The sequence below is a fragment of the Henckelia pumila genome, chromosome 2 (assembly GCF_033568475.1).
Source record: "Henckelia pumila isolate YLH828 chromosome 2, ASM3356847v2, whole genome shotgun sequence".
Lineage (NCBI taxonomy): Eukaryota > Viridiplantae > Streptophyta > Magnoliopsida > Lamiales > Gesneriaceae > Henckelia > Henckelia pumila.
In genome coordinates, this window is record NC_133121.1 from 133831142 (window position 1) to 133854263 (window position 23122).

Sequence of the window (23122 nt, forward strand, 5' to 3'; positions counted from 1 at the left end):
AGTAATTGATTACTTAAATTTTCTTGCAATATTATAATTTGTTTATTATTGCAACAACTTACACTCAGATGATAACGCTGTTCCAAACCATTGAGAGCTTGCTTTGATCTCTTTGAATTAGTTCCGCAGCTTCCGAATTTTAGCAGCGTATTATCACTTTTTTAGTTTAACTAGTGTCAAAAATTGAGTTGAGTGGGATTTCACTTAAAACACTTGGTGATCTTGATGTCTTTTGCTTGTATGATGCCTTGGAGCAATTAGTCGACGTATGAATGCTTGATCCTTGTGTCTGGTGCTCTTCTGTAGATGATTGTTGTAAGTGCGAAAAATCGCTGTGTCTGGTGTAAGTTACATGATTTCATATGTAACATTGGATTTTGGTATCCCTGGTGCTGCAACTTCCATAGTTGAAAGTTGAAACAGCCTTGCTTTTGGATGGCCAAAGCCACAAAGCATTGTCCTGGCCAATCTTCAATTACATTTTTTCTCCGAAGTAATTTTGCTGCAAACTATAGATGTGAGATTATATCGATTAGAACTAAAATGATTCTAAAAGGTACCAAATAAAAAAGTATTGTGGTGGCTAATCATGTAAATGATATTCTTGTTTTTGGATTAATGTAGTTTTATCCACTGTTAAACAATAAATTTGGTATCTTTTCTGATATACTGATTTGTCTGAGTTAGAAATTAGAGTGATACTAGTTTATTCTCCTATTATCATTACTCAAGATTTTATACAAGTCGTTTGGAATGCCTCGAGAATTACTGTGATGAATTGATTGATAGTTGATTTATTCATGGTCGGTATTCGGTATCAACCATCACAGTATCCTTCAATATATCAGCTTACATTATAATCTGCAGAAAATCTCTGATGTAAGTTCCACATCAGATATTTGTGCTTTGTCACATGAAAGAATCGTCCTCTGAGTCACTTGAAATTTCTCTGGGCTTTTGTGCCAAGAAATTTGATTTCATGTTGTGAAATTTAACTGGAGACCTTGGCTTTGGAGGTAGTGGAGGTGGTGAACCAGGACCTGCCACCTTTTTCTTCCGTAAGTTCTTTGTGATTTCTGCACAAACTTGATCGACCATATTTAAGAAATCATTGACAACAACAAATAATTAAAGTGGACTGGTGGCTTTATTCGTTAAATCTCCTTCTTGATAATACCTGTTGTTTTCTTCACAAGCTCAATTACTCTTCTTTCCTCCTCTCTCACCAAATTAATATCCTCTTCACTATTCTCTAAAAACTTTTTCATTTCCCTTAAATGTTAACCATGTTCAACCTCGCTGCACGTCAAAATTTGCTTAATCTCATCAACCTTGTATTTCAGAGCTGAATATGTGTTCATGAAGCTGTCAAAGTCTATGGTGAGTGCTTTCTTCACAATTCACATTACTAAACTCTGAACCTAAACACTTGAATGATTGTAATCCTAGCATTAGACACTCCGTGTCAATTTCCTCTGAATTCTTGATATTTGAATTTTTTATCTTTGTCTTGTATGTGTTCTATTGCGCTAATGCCACCAGGTTTGTTTTCTATATTAGTCTCATGACGTTTACCTTCTGATCGAATTACTCGTTCATCAACAAAGTTAAGTAGAGTGGTCTCACTGTATGTATTTTTTGCATCAGATAGTCTACAGAGGGAGTTAAGGTTGAAGCCTCGAGCATTTCCTCTTGCTGTTCCAGCATTCATTCTATTACCAACCTTGAGAAAAGCTTCTAGGAGTTTAAAGAATATTCCACCAGTTCTTAATTCATGACTTCTCAATTCAAGTGATTGCAGACATACCTTGAGATGCAATATTTCTTGGTCTTGGGTGAATCTGAGAAGCATTGTGCTGAAGCGAATGAATGCTGAGGGAACTGACAAGATTTGGTAGAGGAAAGGCTCGGCATCAGCTAGCTTTGTTGGGTTCTCACCGAATTCAAGTATTTTGGTCCTCTCTTCTTGAGTTGGGCTAATCTTGTTCAGTTTTTCAAGGGTATCGACATCAAGTCCTCGGCCCTCCAATGAAGCTTTGAGAATTTCTTTCCGAGAAACTGCTAGAAACTTGAGGACGATTGCCGTATTTTGGGAATTTCGTGGATCAGAGTATGAACATTTGAGCAAACTGACCTGAGTTAGAATTGCCCTCACATATTTGATTTGCTGCTTCTGTTGGTTGATTTTTTGTCGGCTAATTTGTAACTGAACAGGGATTCCATCAGTGCATCATCAAACCTGACAGAATGAACCTAACGAATGGAAATTTCAACAAATTTCGATCTGTGACAAACATGAATGAGAAGACAATGCATAAAGGTTCGTGAATCTTGTTACTGCTTACCTAAAAGATCCGTCATCGATCTCATTCCATACCATTGAATGAACTGTATTAGCAGTAGCCTTGTCCCAGTGTAATTGCTTCAGTCTTGTTTGAAATTCTTCATTTGCTTCCATACTCTTACTGTTGGTTTCCATTCCTCTCGATGGAAGGAGTAGGTTATGTGGTGAAATTAGACCCCGTGTATTGGCTGGTAATGCATGTTTTGATTTTGGTGGAATCAGAGGTGGTTCTGTGAATTTTCTTCTAGGACGTAGTAGTGGCGGAGGCAGAGGTGGCAATGGTGGTCGTTGTGGTGGAATTTGCTCGGATAGAATTGACATCTGAGACAAAGGAGTAGCTGGTGGTGATGGAGGAGTTCCCCACATTTTAGATATGGAGAATGGGGGGACGTTGGTGTTGGGAAACTGTCTTCTATGCAGACAAATCAGAGATTTCACGTAGAGGATATGTAGTTGGTGGCACTGGTTTCTTCGGCGAAGAGTTATACACTCCCTTGAAAGAGCAGCCTGAAAAATTCCCAGCATGGAAACCTGCATCAGATGTGCATTTACCTAGTCTCTTGGCGATTACAAATCTATGTACGAGGTAAGACTGTGATCCCCGCTACAGATGACTAATCGTAGCTGTGATTGCAACAACCTGAACCATTAATTTGCTCTGTACAGCCATTTGATTTTAAGATTGTTTCTTTGGATTTTCAGCATATATGATTCTGCTGAAGTCGGGGTTGGAGGAAGATAAATAATTATTAGGAAGTAGAAATTTGCGGACCCGTTTATGTAAATGTTCAAAAACTTTTTGCAGATATGTTGCAAGTGCACGAAACATGTGTTAAAATAATGGAATGATACAGTGAAATAGATTTATGGTAAGAATTGAAGTGGTTTCATTGTTGTGATTTAGGCAACCATAGTTGAGGCTCGCTATCTGTAATGGAACGCAGGCTGATGGCAGTTTTGATGAATTGATGGATGGGGAATGTCACAGCTGTTACACATCAAAATGTTTTATTTATTGAATCGATTATTTATGTATTTTTACAAATTTAAAGTTTCAAATATAAAATATTATTTTAAGAAATTTTAAGATAAATAAATTAGTTTAGTTATTCAAAATTGTAGTGTCGAGTGTTTGATACATAGGATGCGACGACCAAATTGATATGGATATGTAGCATGGGTAATAAGAAATACATTAGATGTGATGTAATTTACGCATCAGTAGTATGGTAATTTATGCAGTATAATTAATTATGTGATGTATAGATGGAGCGTGGATTATGTAATTAATAATTATTTTATTATCCACTTTGATATGAAAATTTAATTGATTCATTAAAATTACACACAAATATCTATCTTCTATATTCATTTGGTTGGTATATTATAAGGTATTGTTTGAGAGAGCTGAAAAGTGTCAGCTTTTTATTAACAAAATTTTGAAATTTTGTGAAATTTTATTAACGAGAAGCTGAGAAGTGCTTCCTACAAACTCTTCCAAACACTGCTTAAAAGTGTTAGTGTTGCTTTTGAGAAGTGTCTAAGTTGGTGAAGTAGGTAAGTATTTGATCAGTGATCAGACGTTCGATCTCTTATCAACATTTTTTTGAGCTAACGTGTTGCACATGGTTTGTCTAGTACGATTTACCTGATTAGCCTAGTTTTCGTCTTTACGAGGTTTAATTGGTACGTTTTATATGACTAGTCTAATTTACAGGTTATTGCGTTAGTTCAAACCAGATTATTGCTTTACTTTAAACAAAATTATTGTGTTTCAAGTTTTTACTGTCATAAAAGAAATTGTTATTGTGTTATCTTGGTATATTTTATAGAAGATATTCAAGTGAATATCTGAATTGAAATAAAAAACCATAATAATATTAATAGATTTCACCTTATTTCTTTTGAATTGAAGATTGGCTGTGTGATGCGAATTTTAGCTGTGGTCGGCACAAAACGGGAAGCATGAGAGTAGGAGATGGGAGACCAAAATGGCCATTGTACCTAACAGAATCGCCAAACTGCACCGCCCCTTCACCACAAAACCACCGTCGCCACCGCCGGATCCCACCAGCATCGCCGACCTAATCCTCGGTTCAGAAAACCAGCAATCCTTGACTCAAACCCTCCACTCTCTCAACCAATGGACCCCAGATTTAGTCCACACAGTCCTCAAACGCCTCTGGAACCACGGCCCCAAAGCCCTCCAATTCTTCAACGCTCTCGACTGCCACCCTCTCTATTTCCATTCCGCTACCGCCTTTGACTGTGTAATCGACATCGCTGCCCGAATGCGGGACTACAGAACCATCTGGGCTCTCATGCACCGTATGAGAACCCAAAAATTGGGTCCCACCCCCAAAACCTTCGCCATTATCTTGGAAAGGTACGTCTCTAATGGGAAAGCTGATAAAGCGGTCAAGATTTTCTTGTCGATGCATGAATATGGTTGCCAGCAGAATTTAAGCTCTTTTAATGCGTTTCTTGACGTGTTATGTAAGTCGAAACGGGCCGAAATGGCATATAAATTGTTTAAGATTTTCAGGGGTAGGTTTAGGGCTGACGTTATTAGCTATAATGTGATTGCAAATGGGTTCTGCCTAAGGAAGCAAACACCGAAGGCGCTCGAAGTTTTGAGGGAGATGATTGAGAGGGGTTTGCAGCCGACATTGACAACTTATAACACACTGCTTAAGGGGTATTTTAGAGCTGGACAACTTAAGGAAGGTTGGGAATTTTTCTTACAAATGAAGAAGAGGAACATTGATATAGATGTTGTTAGTTATACGACGATAGTTCATGGATTTGGTGTTGTAGGTGAAGTCGAGAAGGCAAAAAAAGTGTTTGATGAAATGGTGGGAGCTGGGGTTCTTCCATCTGTTGCTACTTACAATGCTATGATTCAAGTTTTATGTAAGAAAGATAGTGTTGAAAATGCAATCGTGATATTTGATGAAATGTTGAGGAAGGGTTACATTCCAAACGCTGTGACTTATAATTTAGTTATTAGAGGACTGTGTCATGCGGGGAAAATGGAGATGGCGATTGATTATATGAATAAAATGAAAGATGATTGTGAGCCAACCATTCAGACGTTTAATGTCATCATTCGGTATTATTGTGATGATGGAGAAATAGAGTGCGCTTTGGAGCTCTTCAAGAAGATGAATGGCGGAAGTGTTTTGCCTAACTTGGATACTTACAATATTTTGATCAGCTCAATGTTTGTGAGAAAAAAGTCGGATGATATGTTACTTGCTGGGAAGTTGCTGATAGAAATGGTTGAGAGAGGGTACTCACCTCGGAAATTTACATTGAATCGGGTTCTGAATGGTCTTCTACTCACCGGTAATCAAGAGTATGCGAAATACATTTTAAGGATGCAGAGTAAATTTGGCCGACTTCCTCGGCAATTCAGATTATGATACCCACTTCTGTATATGTGCGTTCACAATAATTTGGAACCTTGTACGCTGCGTTGTGGGCAACTGTGAGATATTTATCTGGTTGGTGGAGGTTTTAGAATGTTAAGGCTTGCTAATGATTTTGTGGTGGAAATGACCTTCGCTATCAAGATGAAGAATTTCAAGGGGGCAGGCCATGGCTTTCAATGTCTGGTGCGACCATAAAGAACTTACTGTGCTGATCAAGGAGTTTCAAATGTTGACAAAGTTTTTTTTTTTTTTTTTTTATAGAATCACAGTACCAATTTTGTTATTGTTTCTAACGCTTTATGATGGGCTTTAATGTGCTTCATTTATCAGGATGATCTTTGGCTTATGGTGGTTGCTGGTAGAAGCTAGAGCTTCAGATTCTGGGCAATGCACAGAAACATGTGAATTATGAACTCACATGGTCTTGGATATACATTGCTTTCACATAATATAGAATTTTTTCCCCATTCATTCGTAAGAGTTTTCGTCATTTATGATCCAACTTTTCTTTCATTATTTTTCTAAACATTCCCCTTCTTTTACTCCTATGCATATGGAGACTAGCATGCTCTTTTTTATTCTAAATGCAGAAGCACGGCTGATGGCTCCAAGACCTGAGTCAGATTCATCGATGTTGCTTAGCTTTTTGGTTCACTACTATTTTCCATGAGGGGATTGGCACGCCTCGACGAACATGTCCATTGGGATCCGAGGATTTCTACAACTCAATGAAGATTTCGTTGACGCTCAATGGAATCTGGAAATGTTTTTTTAAGTCGGATAGGTTAGGGTTTTTTTTTAAAAAGTTTTTTTTTGGAAATTCATGTATTCTCTCCGAGTCTTCTATTCCTTATTTTGTAATGCCGAAAAGTTGTGGGAAAAAAATGAGCTGAGATGAATTTAGAGGAATAATGATATGATTTGTGTATGAAAATTAAATTCATTGGATAGGGTATCTATAAGTAAAAGGATAATGGGAAAAATAAAATAATAAAATAAAATAAATTCGTGTTTTATGGACTGAGCTAATCCTAGCGGACATATGTAAAATGTACATTGCCCCGAGTACTGAAAATTTCCTATTTCTATTTTTGTGCGTCCAAATTACTAACTATTGCCAATGAGGTCTTGGCCTAGTGGTCAAGATTGAGGAACGGAGACCACGAGATCTCAGTTTTGATTTTCGCTAACTGCGGGTAGATTTCCTAATTTATTTAGGTAGTTTTAGGTACTTTCTTTAGCTCGAGACAAGCACGTCTCGAGTCGATGCTCAAGTCCCGTCGATTGTGCGGACAAATTTTACTCTTTAGTGTTGCAATATGATGTAATTTCGATATTCGATGCAATTTGTACTCAAAAAAAAAATGACTAACTATTACAGACGGAGAAACGCATATCTTTCGAAAACGCAAAATATCATACTTACAGAAAAGTTGCACAATTCAAAGATATTTTACACGATGGTACAGCAAATTCTTGTCCTAACATAGTAACATGTGACTCAGGTAGAAGTTGGTGTCAAGGGGGTGGCGACCTTGACAATCTACTGAACGATTCTCCATCCCTTTTCACTAGCGAAATAGCGAACCCTGTCAACAAACAATATATATACTTCCGGTTGCAAATAAACTCAGTTGTGTATTGTTGTCTACATGACATTAAACTGCAGTTTTCATCTATGAACCATATTGATCGATGAATAATGGAAAGGAACTGCATACCTCATGTAAACAGATGATTCGTCTCCATGCCAAAACTCGAAACTCTCAGGTATGAGCCTGTATCCTCCCCAGTTTTTGGGTCTGGGAATCCTATTTCTGGACATAAAACAAATGATAACTTATAATCTTTGATTTGCCACTGGTGTAAGAGTATAAGGAGGATTTGTTTTCATATTACCGACCCGTTAGAGTACATCTCCTGTAATGTTTTACATTGTTGTTGGATATACTCCCGTCCAGGAATTACAGTGCTCTGAAATAAATAAATAAACCCCCTGTTTTAACGTTTCATGCATTGTTGTTCAAAAACAAGGTATGCATTCAAGAAAGAATAGAAGGGGCCAACCTGCTGGCTAACTGCTGGTACAATCTGAATTTCTAGTGGACGGCTGACGAAGAACTGCTCAGACTCTTCATCAGATACTTTCTGCACAACTCCTTCTACTCTAACCTAAATTTTACATGAACATATTATAATGATCCGCAAACAAGAGTATGCATACTCTCAAGTCATATTGATGAATCAAACCTTGGACTCAGATTTTTTCTGAGTCACAGGTTTTCTCTTTTTTATTTTATAATTAATGCATCAATATTTGGTCTGATTCAGAAAGGAACTATTATTTGGTTTCAGTTGTCTAATAGCAAGCGTTTAAGATTATGATTATTGATTGCATAGCAAACATAGAAGTTTATAAATGGTTTGAGTTGAGTTTGTCCTACAATTGCCAGCTTAATGCGTCCCAGACTCAATTTGAGACTTAAACTGCAACTGAACTGAGTAAACCACCAAAGGCACGTGACATAATTTTTCCTCGATTGTAGGCGATATCATACTTGCATATGCTCGTGTAGAATAGAAATATAAATTTACCTGGCGATTTAAGGTATTCCAGTAGAAAAGAAGTGCTCCATGAGGATTTTCAGATATCTCATGCGCCTTTCGACTTCCGTAATTACTACACCTATAAATCATTATAGAAATTATTTAAACGCACGAACATAAACAATAGTGAAATCATTCAGGAATCAGGGATGCAAGAGGGACGATTTAACATGTCCGGTCATTTTCTTTACAAAGCAACAAGAGGAGAAGGTACCATGTCAAAAAAAAAAAAAACAAGAGGAGAAGGTACTACAAGAAACTAACCAGACAAATCCTTCTTGGTGGACCTTTTTCAATAAAACCATTCGAGATGAACTGAAGAAACAAGAGTTTTGTATGAAACGTAGTTATACAGATATGCCACATTATAGCTTACAGACACAGAAAGGAACTCACGGCTTTCCATCTCTAGTAGAAGTTGACAGAGCCATAGTACTCGGTTCCTTCGCGCCTGTTGTCACCGCATCAGCATGCCATTTCTGAAACTGCAATTTAAGTGATGAACTCAATGTTGTGACATTTTATAGTAGGATATACATCCCCATGAGATATGGAACGACTCCAAGAAAGCATTGTCTTTTGACACAGGCTGACCTGAACAAAAGGATCGTGCTCCACAATCTTGTCGCAATATATAGAAGAGACTAGATCCTTTGTCTCATTATCACGAGGCTTTCCAATTCGGACACACATAGAAGTTCCATGATATGGAGGAGGTTGTAGCTCATAATTGTGCAAGATAGACGGTGGTACAAATCTTCCACCCAGAAAATGGTGAGCACCACTGAATCTTTTTGCACAAAGCTTAGGAGCAATTAAAGATACCTACACAAAGCATTCTAAGCTTCTTCTACATGATGTTGATGATAGACGTTGTCCATTATACCGTAAAGATTCAAAAGTAAATAGAAATTACAAGCATGTGAGGTTTCATGCATTTGCCAGTGATTTCCCCATCCTCAACATGCCAGCCAGAAGGAACATCCACAGAAACAATGACAGGAGTTTTCCCATGAGTCTGATCTTGTTCGCTTAGGGACACCAGGTTTTCTACCAGATCATCAAACAGTGGCCCTGGATTTCCTGCAGGTGCAATACATGACCACCTTTTATATGCATGACAGCAGAGGGACAAGTTTGAAGTGGGCTGAGAGAAAGTTACCCTGGAATGAGAAACCGAGGATTGCATCGATTAAAATATCAAAGTTTAGTAACTCGGGAGTAAGGCTTTGTATTGACGGGAAAGGTACCGACAATGATTCAAGCTGCAGAAGGAACTATGAATAAGCGGTGGATGATATGTATAATTTTATGACTCGCAAATTTGATCCTTTCAAGTACCTGAGTCACCAGACCCGTATAGAGGGGATCAGGAGCACAATTAGGATAACAAACTTGCAATTTATATCCAAAATGGTGCAAATGACGAGCAGCTGCAAGTCCATTGCCGGCATTATTTCCAGGACCGCAAATTACGAGCACACGGGTATATTCACTTGGCTTGTAGACCTGTTGTAACTTGGAAAAATTAGTTCCAGGCACCAATTACCCAGAAACATCAATATGACAGTATACAGGAGTGCTTGAAGAGTAAATTCCTCATTTTTGTTCTCGATCAGCATTCTATCATAAGAAGATGAAAATCCACCATTTTTGTATTAGTAAAATAATCAGAATTTCATGCATCAAAAGGACCGTCCTACTGAGGAATCTAACTCCCACTACTATGCGCATTTCTTATTCGCAATTATTGTCAAACGAAAACTCGTTCCACCAGAAGCCATCTACGAAGAAACTAAGCCAAATAATATACAGCCACGAAAATTCACCTCTACTATTGCAGATGCAACACTTAACCCAGCCAGTTCCTGCGCTCAAAAAGCACAAAAAGAAATCACAGATCAATCACTTCAATCTTGAGTACAAACGAAACACAAGTTTGAAATTTGAGGAATTAGCGAATAACCATGAGCTGATCCCGGCTGAAACCATGACGGCCCACGAGTAGTTCTTCGATTTCAGCAGCTTCATTCTGTGTTAAGTAGGATATGGCTTCCGGCTCTTCCATGATTTTCACGGTTTGTCAAATATTCGCTTAGTACTATAGTTTTCGCGGCCGATCAAGAAATTGAGTTTGATTTCGCTTAGTACTGTAACATTTTATTTATTTATTTTTATTTATATTTTTTTAATCCTTTGACTCATAGCAGCGTCTGTAAAATTAAAATGCGGGGATAATAACGTAATTTAACTCAATATGTAATCTTTTGTCTACATATAATATTATTATACAATAATAATAGCGAACTCTCCAAAGATTTTGCTGAAACCGACAGAAGCTTTCAATTGATAGTAAAGAACAATATCTTCCGTGATATTACATTTAAATTAAATGTGATATTGTCGTAGTTTTTAAGAGCACTCACATTTAATTATATTACATTTAAATTAAATGTGATACTTTATTTAAGGACATGAAGTGTCCAAACAAGTTGACTTCAATTTAACTCATGGATATTATCCTAATTATTACTCTAATAATTCAATGATTTGTCACGTCACAATTCCAATTTAATTAGATGTTGTAGCTATGAATCCAAAAATTAAAGATAATATTTTACAAACAAATGGATAAATTTAGGGAAATCAAACATGACCCTTAAAAAGGAGATGAAATAAACCCTAAACAAATGATAAGATAAAGAATATATGGATAAGTAATGTATTGTAATAAAAAATTAAATAAAAAATGATAGTAAATATAAATTTGATTAATAGATTATAGTTGATATGATTTGATTGATTAAATTTAATATAAAAATGATAAATTATCATTTTATCCTTTTAATAATAAATAAAATATAAATAATATTATTTATAAGGGATAATATAGTAATTTAAATTCAATGAAATGATTTGAGATGATTTGATTGATGTAAGATAAATAATTAATGATTTGATTGATGTAAAATTATAATTAATAAATGGATAAATAATATGATGAGAAAAATATAGGATTAGACATGATAAATTTATACATGGATTATTAATAATCCAACCAAACGGTTAATCCTTATATCATGCGACTGCATTTTTTTTAATTATTTTTTTTGGAACAAATTCGAAATCGGGTTTTTCAATAATTTAACACAATCGAAAAACGATAATGAAATTTGCTCAGCTCTATATCTTTAATTTTTATTAGTTTGAGAAGATTATAGTTTGAGAATTGAAACGTTGATAACTGAAAGATGTGAGAGCCATAATTTTATATCCTTGGTTTATAAAATTACAAATTGATGAAGTTAAATTGTAAATATTTGTCTATACCATGCATAAGTAAATCACATATACGATCTCTCTATCTCAGTTTATTATATGCTGCACTTTGATTCACATCAGGTGCACTCAGCTTTGGATCATATTAGACCCCATGTGACCCGTGGGTCCGTGCGATCCAAGAGCCATGACGGCAATAGAATAAACCCTCTATATCTATTGTGAAAGTTAGTTATGAAAAAGAAAACATCAAGCTAAAGTATAATGCAATTTGACACTACCATAGTAATCTGTATACAAATAGACAGCAAAAATTGTCTACAAACCCTCCTCAGAGCCACCAGCAGAAGAGTTTCTGGGAGATCAATTCCATTATACAATTGGGAAAAGGTATCAAAGTATTTTTGCTACATAAGAAAGTCCCTCTCGACTACTCTATTTATATTGGCGCGTCCTAAATTCTCCCCAGTACTACTAGGAGAATGCATTTCATTTATTTCATCATAATTTTTTACTAACTAATGTGGCAATAGCTACTTAGAGATCGCATAAAGAATCAAACCAAAACAATCCCAAAATTTTTGTGCTTGAAGTGCCATGATTTTAGAGGATGATTTCTTCATGAACACTAACGTTTAGAGTTTTGTTTGGAAGGACAATGCAGTTGACCACCACGACTTCATCTTCCACTGCGACCGATTCACCTGGTTTGAGTATATGTTTGTAAGTCGAGGGATCAAAATGGAAGATGGGAAAAAATCAAGTATTTAGACAGAGAAGGGAAAAATCTTATGGAAAATACCAAGAATCGTAACCCCAAGCTTCTCATTGTAATCTCCTGCACCCTGAAATTTGAAGATCAAGGTAAAGGAGAAAGCTACCCAAAATTATTTAGTTCGTGGCTTATTTAATTCCACTTCCTGAAATGATAGCTTCTATTGAATGAACTCTTAGATTTAAAAGAAACTCGCCCCAGGCACAAACAGTGTGTACATAACATGGGGTCGTGGTCATCACATTTGTAGAACTATAGTTTTAGATGTGTGGATTCTGTAATATGGTGGTGAATTTTCCAATTAATCCTTCTTATACCCTTGCATAAAATGAATTTTAGTAAGATCCATTTAGCATATAAAAAAGCTGTTACAAGGGTCTCTCAACAAAAGATGAAGTGATTACTGAACTACAACAAATATCCATTTAGCATTTAGTATATACCCCACTTCTTTCGAGGATTGACTACAAATATCCATATGATTCAATTTTTTTAACTATCACAAAAACCAGTGATTAATTTGGTAAATTCATTTAGTATGGAACAGCAAATACTTTAACATCACTAATTATAGGATGTTAACCAATTCCCCAAATTGATTAATATCACAGTTAGAGAGATTGAGAGATTACCTGTACTCTGGACCACCTTCCAATGGAAGACTTCCAACCAACAATGGCATGAATAACGACTGCATGTTCCTGGCGAGTGTCGAAGACAAATTTGTGCATCAAAGAGCCAATGACACTAGATCATATTTGCAACCCAGTAGTTTCAATGATTAGTACCTTGATTTCAACATCATCGAGAATAATACAGCTAACAAGTCTCACACCCCCTCCTATTCGAGCATTGGCTGAGATCGAAACGTTTGGACCAATCTGTTGATGTTTACAGTGAAGAACACAAAATCAGATCATATCATATTTTCACAAATATAAAACCTACTAAAAAGAATATGGGACCTTCGCTGTTGGATGAACTTTAGCAGATGGATGAATATATACATCGCCTGAAATGGTAGCTTTCTTGGTGCCGTCTCCGCCTGCCAAGAGATGGGGTGAGGTGAACCTAAATTGGGCTAGGTATAAGCCTGAACATTTCAGAGACATCCTGAAGAAACAAGGGAAAATTTCTAAGAAGGAATCATTAAGTTGTATAGATACTTTGCAAGAATAAGTGTCTAAAATATTGTTCACCCTGGTGTTTTGATTTGCTCCCAGAAGTCCAAGGTTTCATATACATAAAATTGTTTCTTCCCAGCAAGTGGGGAAAGAATATCTTGATCCAATCTTACAAAATCAGTAGGAAGACTCCTGCAGACGAATACATACTAGTGAATCAAACTGATAAGTTCATCTACTGAACAAATTTGTATCGTCGATCCAATCTTGCAAAACATGTGGGAGATGGGGAGATTTAGGCAACCGAACAATTGGATTACAGTTCTATTAAGACTGTAATCATTATCTAAACAGTGTTGTAAAGCATATTGGAATTCATTTGGCTGCACTTCACAAAACGCCAAGAGAAGTTTCTTAAAATTAAAAGCCTCACAGTGAGATAATAAAATAAGAGAGTTGAACCATGATATTCTACCTGTTTGCAGGTTGAAGTGCTTCAAAGCTAGATACTCGCCTCAAAGTAGCTGCAATAAAAAACCGAGCACGTGCATCATGAAGAGATGTCTTTTTTATATTGTGGTGAAGATCGATAAATACAAGCAATAAATTTAGGGAAAAAGACGAAAACAATCTATCACTCGTTAAAATTGAAATCAGAAAACTGGGGAATTGACAATCTAAAATATTAAGACTAACCTCTGTCTTTTCGTTGAGTGGAAACACCTTGAATAGCCGTAAAGATATCCGGGGTAAATATGTATACACCACAATTTATACGGTCGCTCACCTGTTTTCCAAATAGAAAGACAAATTATAATGCATTTCATAGAAGTTGTGAGGGTATCAGTTGAATCTCAGAATGTTTACGAACAAAAGTTTCAGGTTTCTCGGTATAGTGCAACAGCTCATTGGTATCAGGATCAGCCACAAGTTCCCCAAACTGGTGAGCTGACTCACGAGAAACCTGTCAATAAAAATGTGGGAGGGCATCAGTACCTTGAAAAAAAGAAGTTTTCTGCTGACATAAATGAAAAATGAACTCATCAACCTTGATAACCAATATTGTTCCAAGACCCCCGTATCTTCTGTGGGCATCTGCAACATAAACTCTCACTCCTCAACTTTAAGTTCAACATTCAAAAGATCTTTCTATTGGAAAGAGAGACTTATTCACAGGAATGCACAGAACTCTACAAAATAGCAACGATGAAAACATAGACAAATACCTAGCATCTCAGGCAATGGAAAACTGCAACAAACATCACAGTTGAGCAAAACGATGTGAGACTGCCAGGTGAATGACACAGAACAGTATTATAACAATGTAAACAGAAATCTTTGTTCTCTAATTTTTCGACAACTTTAATGTTAGCTCCCCATAAAAGTAAATAATATCAGACAAGGCATAGAGTAACAACCGGATTGTCTTCCATGATCATATCCCTAAAGTTATAAAGTCCACCAGCTGAACCATGTGGCTTGTCCTCTCTCAGGTATCTGATGCCAGAAAGATCGACAGACAATACCATCAAGGATGAATATGGCACGAAAGCAATTATATAAGCTTGGAAAATAAGAATAATTATACAAAAGCATAGATATTACCGAATGGGAACTTTGAGCTCATTAGAAGTTGAAGATACAAACAGTGCAAATTCACGCTCCTCATAGAAACCAATAAGATAGACCTGTACTAGATTTGGGATCTACAAAAAAAATTCAAATAAGGTACACAAGCTTAGATGACCACTATGATGTAGAGTGATGATGATTTACTTATCAATTATCATCTATCATATATAAGTTATGGGCATCCCAGTAAAGTAATCGTCAAAGCGTTCAGTAATGTTCGATAGTATTCCGCACCCGTTTACAAGCAGATATTGGATGATTAACCATCGGTTGTCCAGCCAAAGGAAACAGGGGTTTTGGAATGTTTAATGACAGTGGCCTGAATCTGGTACCTGCAACCCCAGATCCATAGTTGAACATCAATTATGAATTCTTACAGTAAAATATTAAGATCACAAGAGTCATCTTATTCAAATCAAAGATCCACTTGCTCCACTAAGAACTACGTGGTTTCAAGAATTACAATGAATTTGCATAAAATTTGAAACAACATCATCAAAAGTAATCAATGCTAATATTAAACCCAAAGAACTGAAGCTCAATGCTAATAATAAACCCAAAGAATCGGAAACCTTTAGTGGGTCCTCCCACCATGATCACAGCAACAATTCTCTCTTCCGAACTCCCCATTGATCAGAAAAAGAAACCCACGACCCCAGATCTCAAGTTTTCAATTTGCAGCCTTTTTTAAATAGAGCAAACGCCCCACAGTCCTCAACGTCGAAAATCACTCCAAACGACCAAAAACTCCGGAACCAATGATGCGTGAGGAAATAACTCGAGTCCAAGAGAAGGCAGATAGCAAAGAACAGAGTGAAAACACAATAGCAACAGAGAATATGCTCTTTGGATCCAAATGAAAAGGTCCAGTAATAGGCCAAGGGACGATGCCACCACAAAACTTTACGCAATTCCCAACTTGTACAACAAAGGACGGATTTTGGATGGAGTTGATGAATTTGAGGAAGATAAGGTAAGAGTTAAATATTTTCGACGCATAAAATTTTTTTCTTGATTTTTTTTTATTGGAAAATGGGAGATTAAGCAAGAAATCCTGGGAGTAGTCCAGCCAAAATAGATCTGATCTGACTGAGTACCTACATTTTGGTCGTTAAATAAATTAAATGGGCGGTTTTTTCAGTAATTACCCAGTTACACGTAATGAATTAAAAAAAACGATTTTCCCGAAAATAACATAAAAATTCTTATAAAATCATACGCGAGATAGATTATAAATCAATGAAATATATTAATTTTTATTATAAATATAAATTGAATCAATTGATTTCATGACTCTAAATCTATTTTAGACGACTGACCTACTCTAAAATTAAATATCACGAACTTATCTTTAATTATATTCCCCAAAAAAGCTTTTTATAATACAGAAATTATATATATATATATATATATTATACCTCTCCAAATAACATCATTTTTTTAAAAAAAATCGAATTACTTTATATCATATTTAATCAGACGTACAATATTATTATAAAATTTTAAAATATTTCACTAATCAATACTTCAAACATAATTTAGTAATATTTACAGAACAAAATTTGGCTTGAAAAACACATTCTCCGAAAATAGTTATCCAACCACCATGCATCATTCATGTCCCAAAAGACCAACATTTTTGCTTAAAACATACGCTTCCAAACTTATATATACCAATTAAAACCAAAATATTGCATCTATTCCCTATCGTCCGTTTGGGGTAATTTTATTATTTAACAAATAAAAGCACTAATTTAAGTACTATACTTGTTAAAAAAAATCGTCACTTGTTTTGATTCTTTTGGAAAAGTAATAATTGATATATTGTAAAAACAATGTGATAGGTCGTCACTTATTTGTATAGGGTTAATTTTTATATTTAATCCAAACCGATAAAAAGAGGAGCTAATAATTTTAATCAAACTTATCCAAGCAGCCTAAAAAATTTAGGCATGATCGAATCGAACTGGCCCGTTGACATTTCTCAATACAACAAACAAACCAAAAAAAGATTGCCGCACTTGCCCATTCTATGCATAATTACCCTTTTAAGCCTCGGCCGCTGTCATTTGTACATATTAGGTAAATTTCATATCAATGCAATAGTTTGTATAACACGCTAACCAAATAAAACGATTGAATAAGTTATATATGACACTAAAATATATTGGTAGGAAAAATCGAATTCTTAACCACTAATCAAACGTTTACATATTCCATCAATTGGAAAATTTATATGGTCTCGAATTCGAGACATATTTTTAATTGAAATCTTATATATAACTATATATTCCTCGAGATTGAGATATTTGATGTTAGTATGTTACTAGGTCAGAAATCCCGTAGCTTATACATAATTCAGGCATTGTGCGTACAAAAGTTTGTTATGAACAAATTATTGTATCAAGCGCCTGAGGTACGGACTATTTTGTTTTGCGAAAAGCTGTTGGATTTCTTAATCCTCTCATTCAGTGTTTTAAGTTTTTAAGTAATTGATTAATAATTAATATTTGGTTAGATAATTTCGGAGAAATTGCATTGATCTGATGTCATTCAAATTTTGAATATTTAGTTCGATCAGAAACAAGGGTGGCTAAAATAGTAAATACTCGATCCCTAAATAAAATACCAAAAGGCATCCAAAAGTTAAAAACTTGTCCCCATGTACATAAAATACTCCAATCCTAACTACGTTGATCCTAATTGAAGAACAAGCCATCTGACTTCCCCCCCTGCCTTATTTTTCAAGAAAAAAAAGGAAAAACTAATTTTTTTTTTTTTTAAAAAAAGCTCGTCTGCCTCTCCTTGAACGGCTTACAGGGAAGCCTGGAAGATCATCTCAGCCAACTCCTGCAGAATGATACGAAAACATACATAAGGAAACAGACCGCGATCCGCGAATAAAGTCTCGAGTGAATGCAACCTTTCTGGGTATAATCTAGTGATCCTACAGTACCTGCTTAGCAGAAGCAACCACGGGTTCTCCCCATTCCATCGCCTTCTTCTCCAGCAACTCAAAGTCAGCTTTTCCAGCCTGTGCACCATTAATTAGTAATTACATTGTTAAGAAGTGAAAAAGGATCCACCCAAGGAAAGAAAAGATGGCCACTATAACAATGAATACTGACCTCTATTTGAGCCCCCAGTTCAGAGTCAAAACTTTGATACCTCTTGCGAACAAGCTCAGCCAGGGAACCATCCTGTTTCAAAACAAGAACACCAAAGTTTAATTTTTAGGGGGAAATTTACATAAATATTTACTCAAGGATAATAATATGATGTTCACCCACCTCGATCAACTTGGCAGCATTTCGGAGTCCACGAGCTAAAGTGTCCATGCCAGCAATGTGAGCAATGAACAAGTCTTCAACATCTGTGCTTTCTCTTCGCCTGTTAAGGTCATGAAAAATTATTACCAATCTGTGAATGATAATGGCAATGCTATGATAAGTCGAAGAAAACTAACAGTTTTGCATCAAAATTGAATCCACCGGGTGCAAGTCCTCCCTGTGATGAACGAAGGAACACGCAAGTGCATTAGTATTTCATTCGAGGAATTGTTTCGAAGAGAATAAAGGACTCCTATGTACATTTTTAATGACGCTGAGCATAACTAATGTTGCTTCTCCTACATCCATCATAAACTGGTCCGTATCCCAACCTGCAGCATTGAAATGTTATGCATTTAACGATTTATTGATCAGGTCAAAGAGCATAGAATATTTAATCGTTTCAGCAACATACCAACTTGAGGGTCACCAGTATTTGCATCAATATTCCCCAGCACACCGTTGATTCTTGAAGTCTCAAGCTCGTGATGACAGCTGGAAGAACAAAGAATAATATTATAAGGAAACAACGTACTAGTTGGCGCTCAAATTGAAATAAGAATACCCGAAGAGAAATGAGAAACCTGTGACCAGACAGCGTTGCATGGTTGCACTCAATGTTAAGTTTAAATTCGCCTACATAAGGGACAGAGGTAAAAACATTGTTATTTCTTATCAAAAAGTGCCAAATTGAATAGGTTCAACCGAATAAGAACATGAGAAGAATATAACATCTCAGTCAAGAAAATGAAAGCCAATTCAACACATCATTCTCAACCTTGTCGATAAATCTATACAACTAATCAAGTTACCTATCAGTCCATATTTTCGAAGGAAATTAGCAGCTGTTGCAGCATCCCAGTCATACCTGAAATGAATGATCAAAGTATGTCACATAAGCTGACCATTTATTACAAACGTAGCAATTCTTAGGTGCACAATATTTAACAAAACATACTGGTGCTTTGTAGGCTCCTGGGGTTTTGGTTCTATAAGAAGTGTGCCTGATCCAAACATCCGTATTAGATTCACAGGAACACAAGGGTGATACAGATAAGAGTTTAATGAAAAAACACATGCATAAATTTTTGACATGGTGTAAACAAGTTGTAGAGCAAAGTAGAAAATATAGGCACCGTTAAATCCAATTTTCTTCTTATAGGCAACAGCTGCCTCGAAAAACCTTGCCTGCAAAAGATAAAAGAAAAATTATAAAAACACAGGAGAGAAAATCAGAGAAACAACTATGGATTGGTATCACAAAAATCATATACAACTTAACTAGCTTTAAGTCATTAAATAAATTACAAGCAAACCAAATTTAAGTCAGTGACTTACAATATTTCTATATCTAAGCAAAGATATAAAAACAGAAAAGAAAAACATGAAGTAAAATAATATTCTGACCATATGATCGAGCTCTCTTTCCATATCTGTGTTCAAAAGGGATTGATAACCCTCACGGCCACCCCAAAAGACATAATTTTCTCCACCAAGATAATGTGTAACCTGTGATGCAAGGTAAAGTAGATTGAAAATTGGAGGAACCACGGAGTACAAGTAACAAATCCAAGATTACTGACCTCCATGGCTTTCTTGACCTGTGCTGCAGAGTATGCATATACTCCTAGTTCAGAGCTGGATTGTAACAAGATTCAAGCATTAGTTGAGCTCAATATCAATTCAAGACTTATCAAATTTAGCCTAAACTACCTAGTTGCAGCTCCATGCATGAACCGAGGATGGTGGAACAACTGGGCAGTACCCCACAACGGACGAATCTTTGTTCCCTGCTGATTCACATGAAGAAAGCGAAGAACAAAAAGCAGTTTAGATAGATTCATCAAAGTAGACTACAGGAAAATATAAATTTAAAAAACATATTCACAATAATGTGATAAGATAGAAAGTACACCTGAAGCTCCTTGGCAAGAGCCACCACTGCATCCAAGTTAGCATTAGTTTCCTACAAAAGGAAAAGAGTAAATGTACAGCCATTTACAAACTAATCAAAAATAACAAATAAAGTGGTCTCTAGACTCCAAGAAGTATTACAAAATTCTATAACATGTAAATTTCCTGTGCTCACAAACCTTGATAGTATTACCAGCTGGAGATATGTCCCGATCATGGAAGCACCATTTATCTACGCCAAGCTTCTTTATGAACTCAAAGTTTGCTCTCACTGAATCACGCATTTAAGTAATGGTTAATCAACTCAATTTACCATATTATAACAATTCCAAAATTCACACTGCAAAATACTAACTTCTTCTCTTAGCCATGGCCAAAGAGTCAGTGCCATCTTCCCATGGCCACATCTTTGTTGGTGCGCCAAATGGATCACCCCCGGTTCCACGGAAAGTATGCCAAAAGGCAACACTGAATCTCATCCAGTCCTACAGAAAATTTAGATTTTATGAGTGCCCACTATTATAATACCTTCAAAGGTGCTTAAATATAAAACATAAATGGAATAAAACTCTCACCTTCATCTTTTTCCCAAGAATTTCCTCCTCCGCATTATACCATTTATATGCAAGATGATTCTTGCTGGAAGGACCCTACAATAGCAAAAAGGATCGAGTCACAAAAATATTAAACAATAGTTGGTATAAAAATATACAGCACTTTTAAGCCACCATTATGGTGATTTTAACCATAATATACTCCATAAAAAATCTAAAAGAAGCAAAATCATCAAAAAGAAAAATATGCACATGAACTCAATACCTCGTATTTAATCTTTGGAATTCCTGGGAAGAACTCGCCTTCCCATTCACCAGAACCATTGGCACAATCACTCTCAACATCTGCAGGACACGTTGGCGGAGCAGCGGCAATCTGCATTCAATTCAATTCAGTCTAGAATCATAACACAACATAAATTCTTGCATAGACATGAAGAGGAGATTAAATAACATCGATAACCCAAAAGATGGAATCTTTACCACTATATTAGAGACCCCGTTAATAAAAAGAACCAATAACAAGAAAACGGTACTCTTCATTTGTACCATCATGAGCAGAAAAAGGTCTCTGCAAAACAGGGTTTCGAACAGTTAATTTGATAATCCATCTCTAACAATTCATATTCATAACAAACAAAAGTAACAAAATTTCACAACATAAATTAGTTCTTCTCTTATCAAAATTACATCATTGTAGAAGGAAAAACCTCAAATTAAATTTCGAAACCAACATCAACCGCCACCTTTGTTTGACAAAACTAAATCAATACAAAGAAATTTTATTCCAACAAACATCAAATTTATCCCAACCCAATAAACTTACGTATCACCTAAAACCCAAAAGAAAAAAAAACAAGAGACTACGAACCCAATACCTTAAAAAGAAAGATTATTCTTCCCGTCAGAACTTAGGCAGAAAAAACACTTGTCTGAGAAATCGTCGTGTTAATGAAAGAGACGCATGTTTTATATACAGGAGCTGATAAAGTTTCGAGTAGTCTGGTAAAACTAAAAGTCTATTTCTCAAGAAAAAAAAATTCAAAACTCTTTATTGGGAACCGAGATTTCATGGGATTTGAGTAGATTTTTGGATTTGTATCACAGACGAGCCTGAGCCCACAGGACTTCTTGCATTCCACGCGCTGATAGAATAAAAGTGTGGATAATCTAATCTTAAACTGATATGGCGATTATCTCGATGCCGAATCGGATAGCATTTAATACAAAACAATTCTATCTAAAATATTTCACCAGATTTGTTGAAATCTAGAGCTCGTTTGGTTGAGGAGAATTCAAAAGAATAATTTTTTAAAAAAAATTTGTGTTTAGTTATAAAATCGTTTTAAAAAAACCCTTATCTTTTTAGAAGTTTGAATTTCTAGTTTTTTTATTGTTTCTAACTTAAAAAAATAAAACTAAAAATATTTTTCAATATTTATCTAAACATAAAAATTTGTTTTTAATTAAACATTTTTAAACAATTGAGTTTATTTAAATATTTTTTTTAATTAAAGTGCCTCTTAATTTAATCAAAAGATATTACTTGAAAAACCATTTTAAAAAAGAATGACGGTGTTTTATATAATAAAAATACATCCATATTATATTATCGGTAAATTAGGGATAAATCCCCAAACACAAAGGTCTTTTGCTTTCCAGTCCCCGTGCTAGTAGTTTTACATTTTCAGTACCTGACTCATGTTCATTTTTTGTTTCAGCTCCCCATTTGCCCCAAAATTATCCATATACCCTTTTTAAAAAAAATATATTTTATATATGTTAAATAATAATAAAAGATAAAACCTTCCTCATTTCCTTCTTTCTCAAATTCTGATCGATCCATCCTTTCTCCCTTTCTTCTTCACCAGCCCTCATCTGCGTATGGTCTTCTGCACATCCGAGATTTAATCAACAAATTTGGCGTGGAAGATGATGAAAAAGTCGTCTAAACCCAAGAAGTCGAAGAACATAAAAAGGGCAAAGCAGAAGAATTCGAGCATTGATCCTCAAGATTTGAAATCGAAAAAAGCTTCATAACGTAATGTTTTTTGGAATCCATTTCAGAAATTCTTTTCTATTCTATTTCGTTATTATTGGTTGTTGTTGATATTACTTTTGTTTCGTATG

General features: G+C 35.5%; 4 protein-coding genes and 1 pseudogene across 9 annotated transcripts; 1 reads left to right on the plus strand and 4 right to left on the minus strand.

Annotated features, from left to right (window-relative positions):
- Positions 1–90: 90 nt before the first annotated feature.
- Positions 91–3316, minus strand: LOC140884568 (formin-like protein 8; annotated as a pseudogene).
- Positions 2839–6751, plus strand: LOC140884566 (pentatricopeptide repeat-containing protein At1g74900, mitochondrial). 4 transcript variants are annotated; one of them, XR_012150668.1, is made up of 3 exons: positions 2839–2930; positions 4260–6252; positions 6369–6751. XR_012150668.1 is itself a non-coding variant. In XM_073291355.1 (2 exons), the coding sequence occupies exon 2, from the start codon at positions 4336–4338 to the stop codon at positions 5767–5769; it is 1434 nt and encodes a 477-aa protein (XP_073147456.1). In that variant the 5' UTR covers positions 2839–2930; positions 4260–4335; the 3' UTR covers positions 5770–6751. The 4 variants fall into 4 exon arrangements, 1 of the variants encoding a protein (XP_073147456.1); XR_012150670.1 differs by having other exon boundaries at positions 4260–6006; positions 6109–6751; XR_012150669.1 differs by having other exon boundaries at positions 4260–5961; positions 6109–6751.
- A 402-nt stretch (positions 6752–7153) lies between these two features.
- LOC140882907 (pyridoxine/pyridoxamine 5'-phosphate oxidase 1, chloroplastic-like) lies at positions 7154–10539 on the minus strand. The gene is made up of 13 exons (XM_073289155.1): positions 10352–10539; positions 10215–10253; positions 9727–9894; positions 9548–9650; positions 9302–9468; positions 8980–9210; positions 8782–8870; positions 8650–8700; positions 8374–8464; positions 7846–7950; positions 7682–7752; positions 7500–7595; positions 7154–7367 (listed from the first exon to the last, which is right to left on the minus strand). Exons 1-13 carry the CDS (start codon positions 10451–10453, stop codon positions 7322–7324), a joined length of 1359 nt encoding a protein of 452 aa, XP_073145256.1. The 5' UTR covers positions 10454–10539; the 3' UTR covers positions 7154–7321.
- A 1374-nt stretch (positions 10540–11913) lies between these two features.
- On the minus strand, positions 11914–16276 carry LOC140880072 (uncharacterized). The gene is made up of 15 exons (XM_073284166.1): positions 15768–16276; positions 15430–15527; positions 15169–15269; positions 14982–15060; positions 14790–14850; positions 14612–14658; positions 14435–14527; positions 14260–14350; positions 14039–14087; positions 13639–13755; positions 13405–13552; positions 13228–13320; positions 13072–13140; positions 12467–12509; positions 11914–12368 (listed from the first exon to the last, which is right to left on the minus strand). The coding sequence occupies exons 1-15, from the start codon at positions 15823–15825 to the stop codon at positions 12268–12270; spliced, it is 1248 nt and encodes a 415-aa protein (XP_073140267.1). The 5' UTR covers positions 15826–16276; the 3' UTR covers positions 11914–12267.
- Positions 16277–17812: 1536 nt separating this feature from the next.
- LOC140880482 (xylose isomerase) lies at positions 17813–22146 on the minus strand. Of its 3 annotated transcripts, none has more exons than XM_073284971.1 (21): positions 21871–22146; positions 21476–21563; positions 21258–21368; positions 21014–21088; positions 20794–20923; positions 20618–20709; positions 20440–20490; positions 20238–20317; positions 20108–20162; positions 19932–20033; positions 19661–19712; positions 19483–19528; positions 19337–19392; positions 19109–19160; positions 18940–19019; positions 18786–18856; positions 18662–18702; positions 18486–18585; positions 18324–18395; positions 18152–18229; positions 17813–18045 (listed from the first exon to the last, which is right to left on the minus strand). In XM_073284971.1, the coding sequence occupies exons 2-21, from the start codon at positions 21545–21547 to the stop codon at positions 18010–18012; spliced, it is 1452 nt and encodes a 483-aa protein (XP_073141072.1). In that variant the 5' UTR covers positions 21548–21563; positions 21871–22146; the 3' UTR covers positions 17813–18009. The 3 variants fall into 3 exon arrangements, with proteins under 3 accessions (XP_073141072.1, XP_073141070.1, XP_073141071.1); XM_073284969.1 differs by lacking the exon at positions 21871–22146 and adding an exon at positions 21703–21835; XM_073284970.1 differs by lacking the exon at positions 21871–22146 and adding an exon at positions 21703–21828 and having other exon boundaries at positions 20238–20314.
- Between the last annotated feature and the right edge of the window lie 976 nt (positions 22147–23122).

What these genes read in the sequence shown, in the direction of transcription:
- LOC140884566 (XM_073291355.1), top strand. Translation starts at nt 4,336, where the DNA reads ATGGCCATTGTACCTAACAGAATCGCCAAACTGCACCGCCCCTTCACC.
- LOC140882907 (XM_073289155.1), bottom strand. Translation starts at nt 10,453, where the DNA reads ATGGAAGAGCCGGAAGCCATATCCTACTTAACACAGAATGAAGCTGCT. An exon ending in ATACGGGTCTGGTGACTCAG is followed by an intron (nt 9,651 to 9,726) that starts GTACTTGAAAGG and finishes TTCCTTCTGCAG; the next exon opens with CTTGAATCATTGTCGGTACC. An exon ending in CAGGAGATGTACTCTAACGG is followed by an intron (nt 7,596 to 7,681) that starts GTCGGTAATATG and finishes TTTTATGTCCAG; the next exon opens with AAATAGGATTCCCAGACCCA.
- LOC140880072 (XM_073284166.1), bottom strand. Translation starts at nt 15,825, where the DNA reads ATGGGGAGTTCGGAAGAGAGAATTGTTGCTGTGATCATGGTGGGAGGA. An exon ending in GAGCTCAAAGTTCCCATTCG is followed by an intron (nt 15,061 to 15,168) that starts GTAATATCTATG and finishes TTCTGGCATCAG; the next exon opens with ATACCTGAGAGAGGACAAGC. An exon ending in GAAGGTGGTCCAGAGTACAG is followed by an intron (nt 12,510 to 13,071) that starts GTAATCTCTCAA and finishes TTCAAATTTCAG; the next exon opens with GGTGCAGGAGATTACAATGA.
- LOC140880482 (XM_073284969.1), bottom strand. Translation starts at nt 21,728, where the DNA reads ATGTTGGTTTCGAAATTTAATTTGAG. An exon ending in GTTTCGAAATTTAATTTGAG is followed by an intron (nt 21,564 to 21,702) that starts GTTTTTCCTTCT and finishes CCTGTTTTGCAG; the next exon opens with AGACCTTTTTCTGCTCATGA. An exon ending in AGGTCAAGAAAGCCATGGAG is followed by an intron (nt 20,034 to 20,107) that starts GTCAGTAATCTT and finishes CTTGCATCACAG; the next exon opens with GTTACACATTATCTTGGTGG.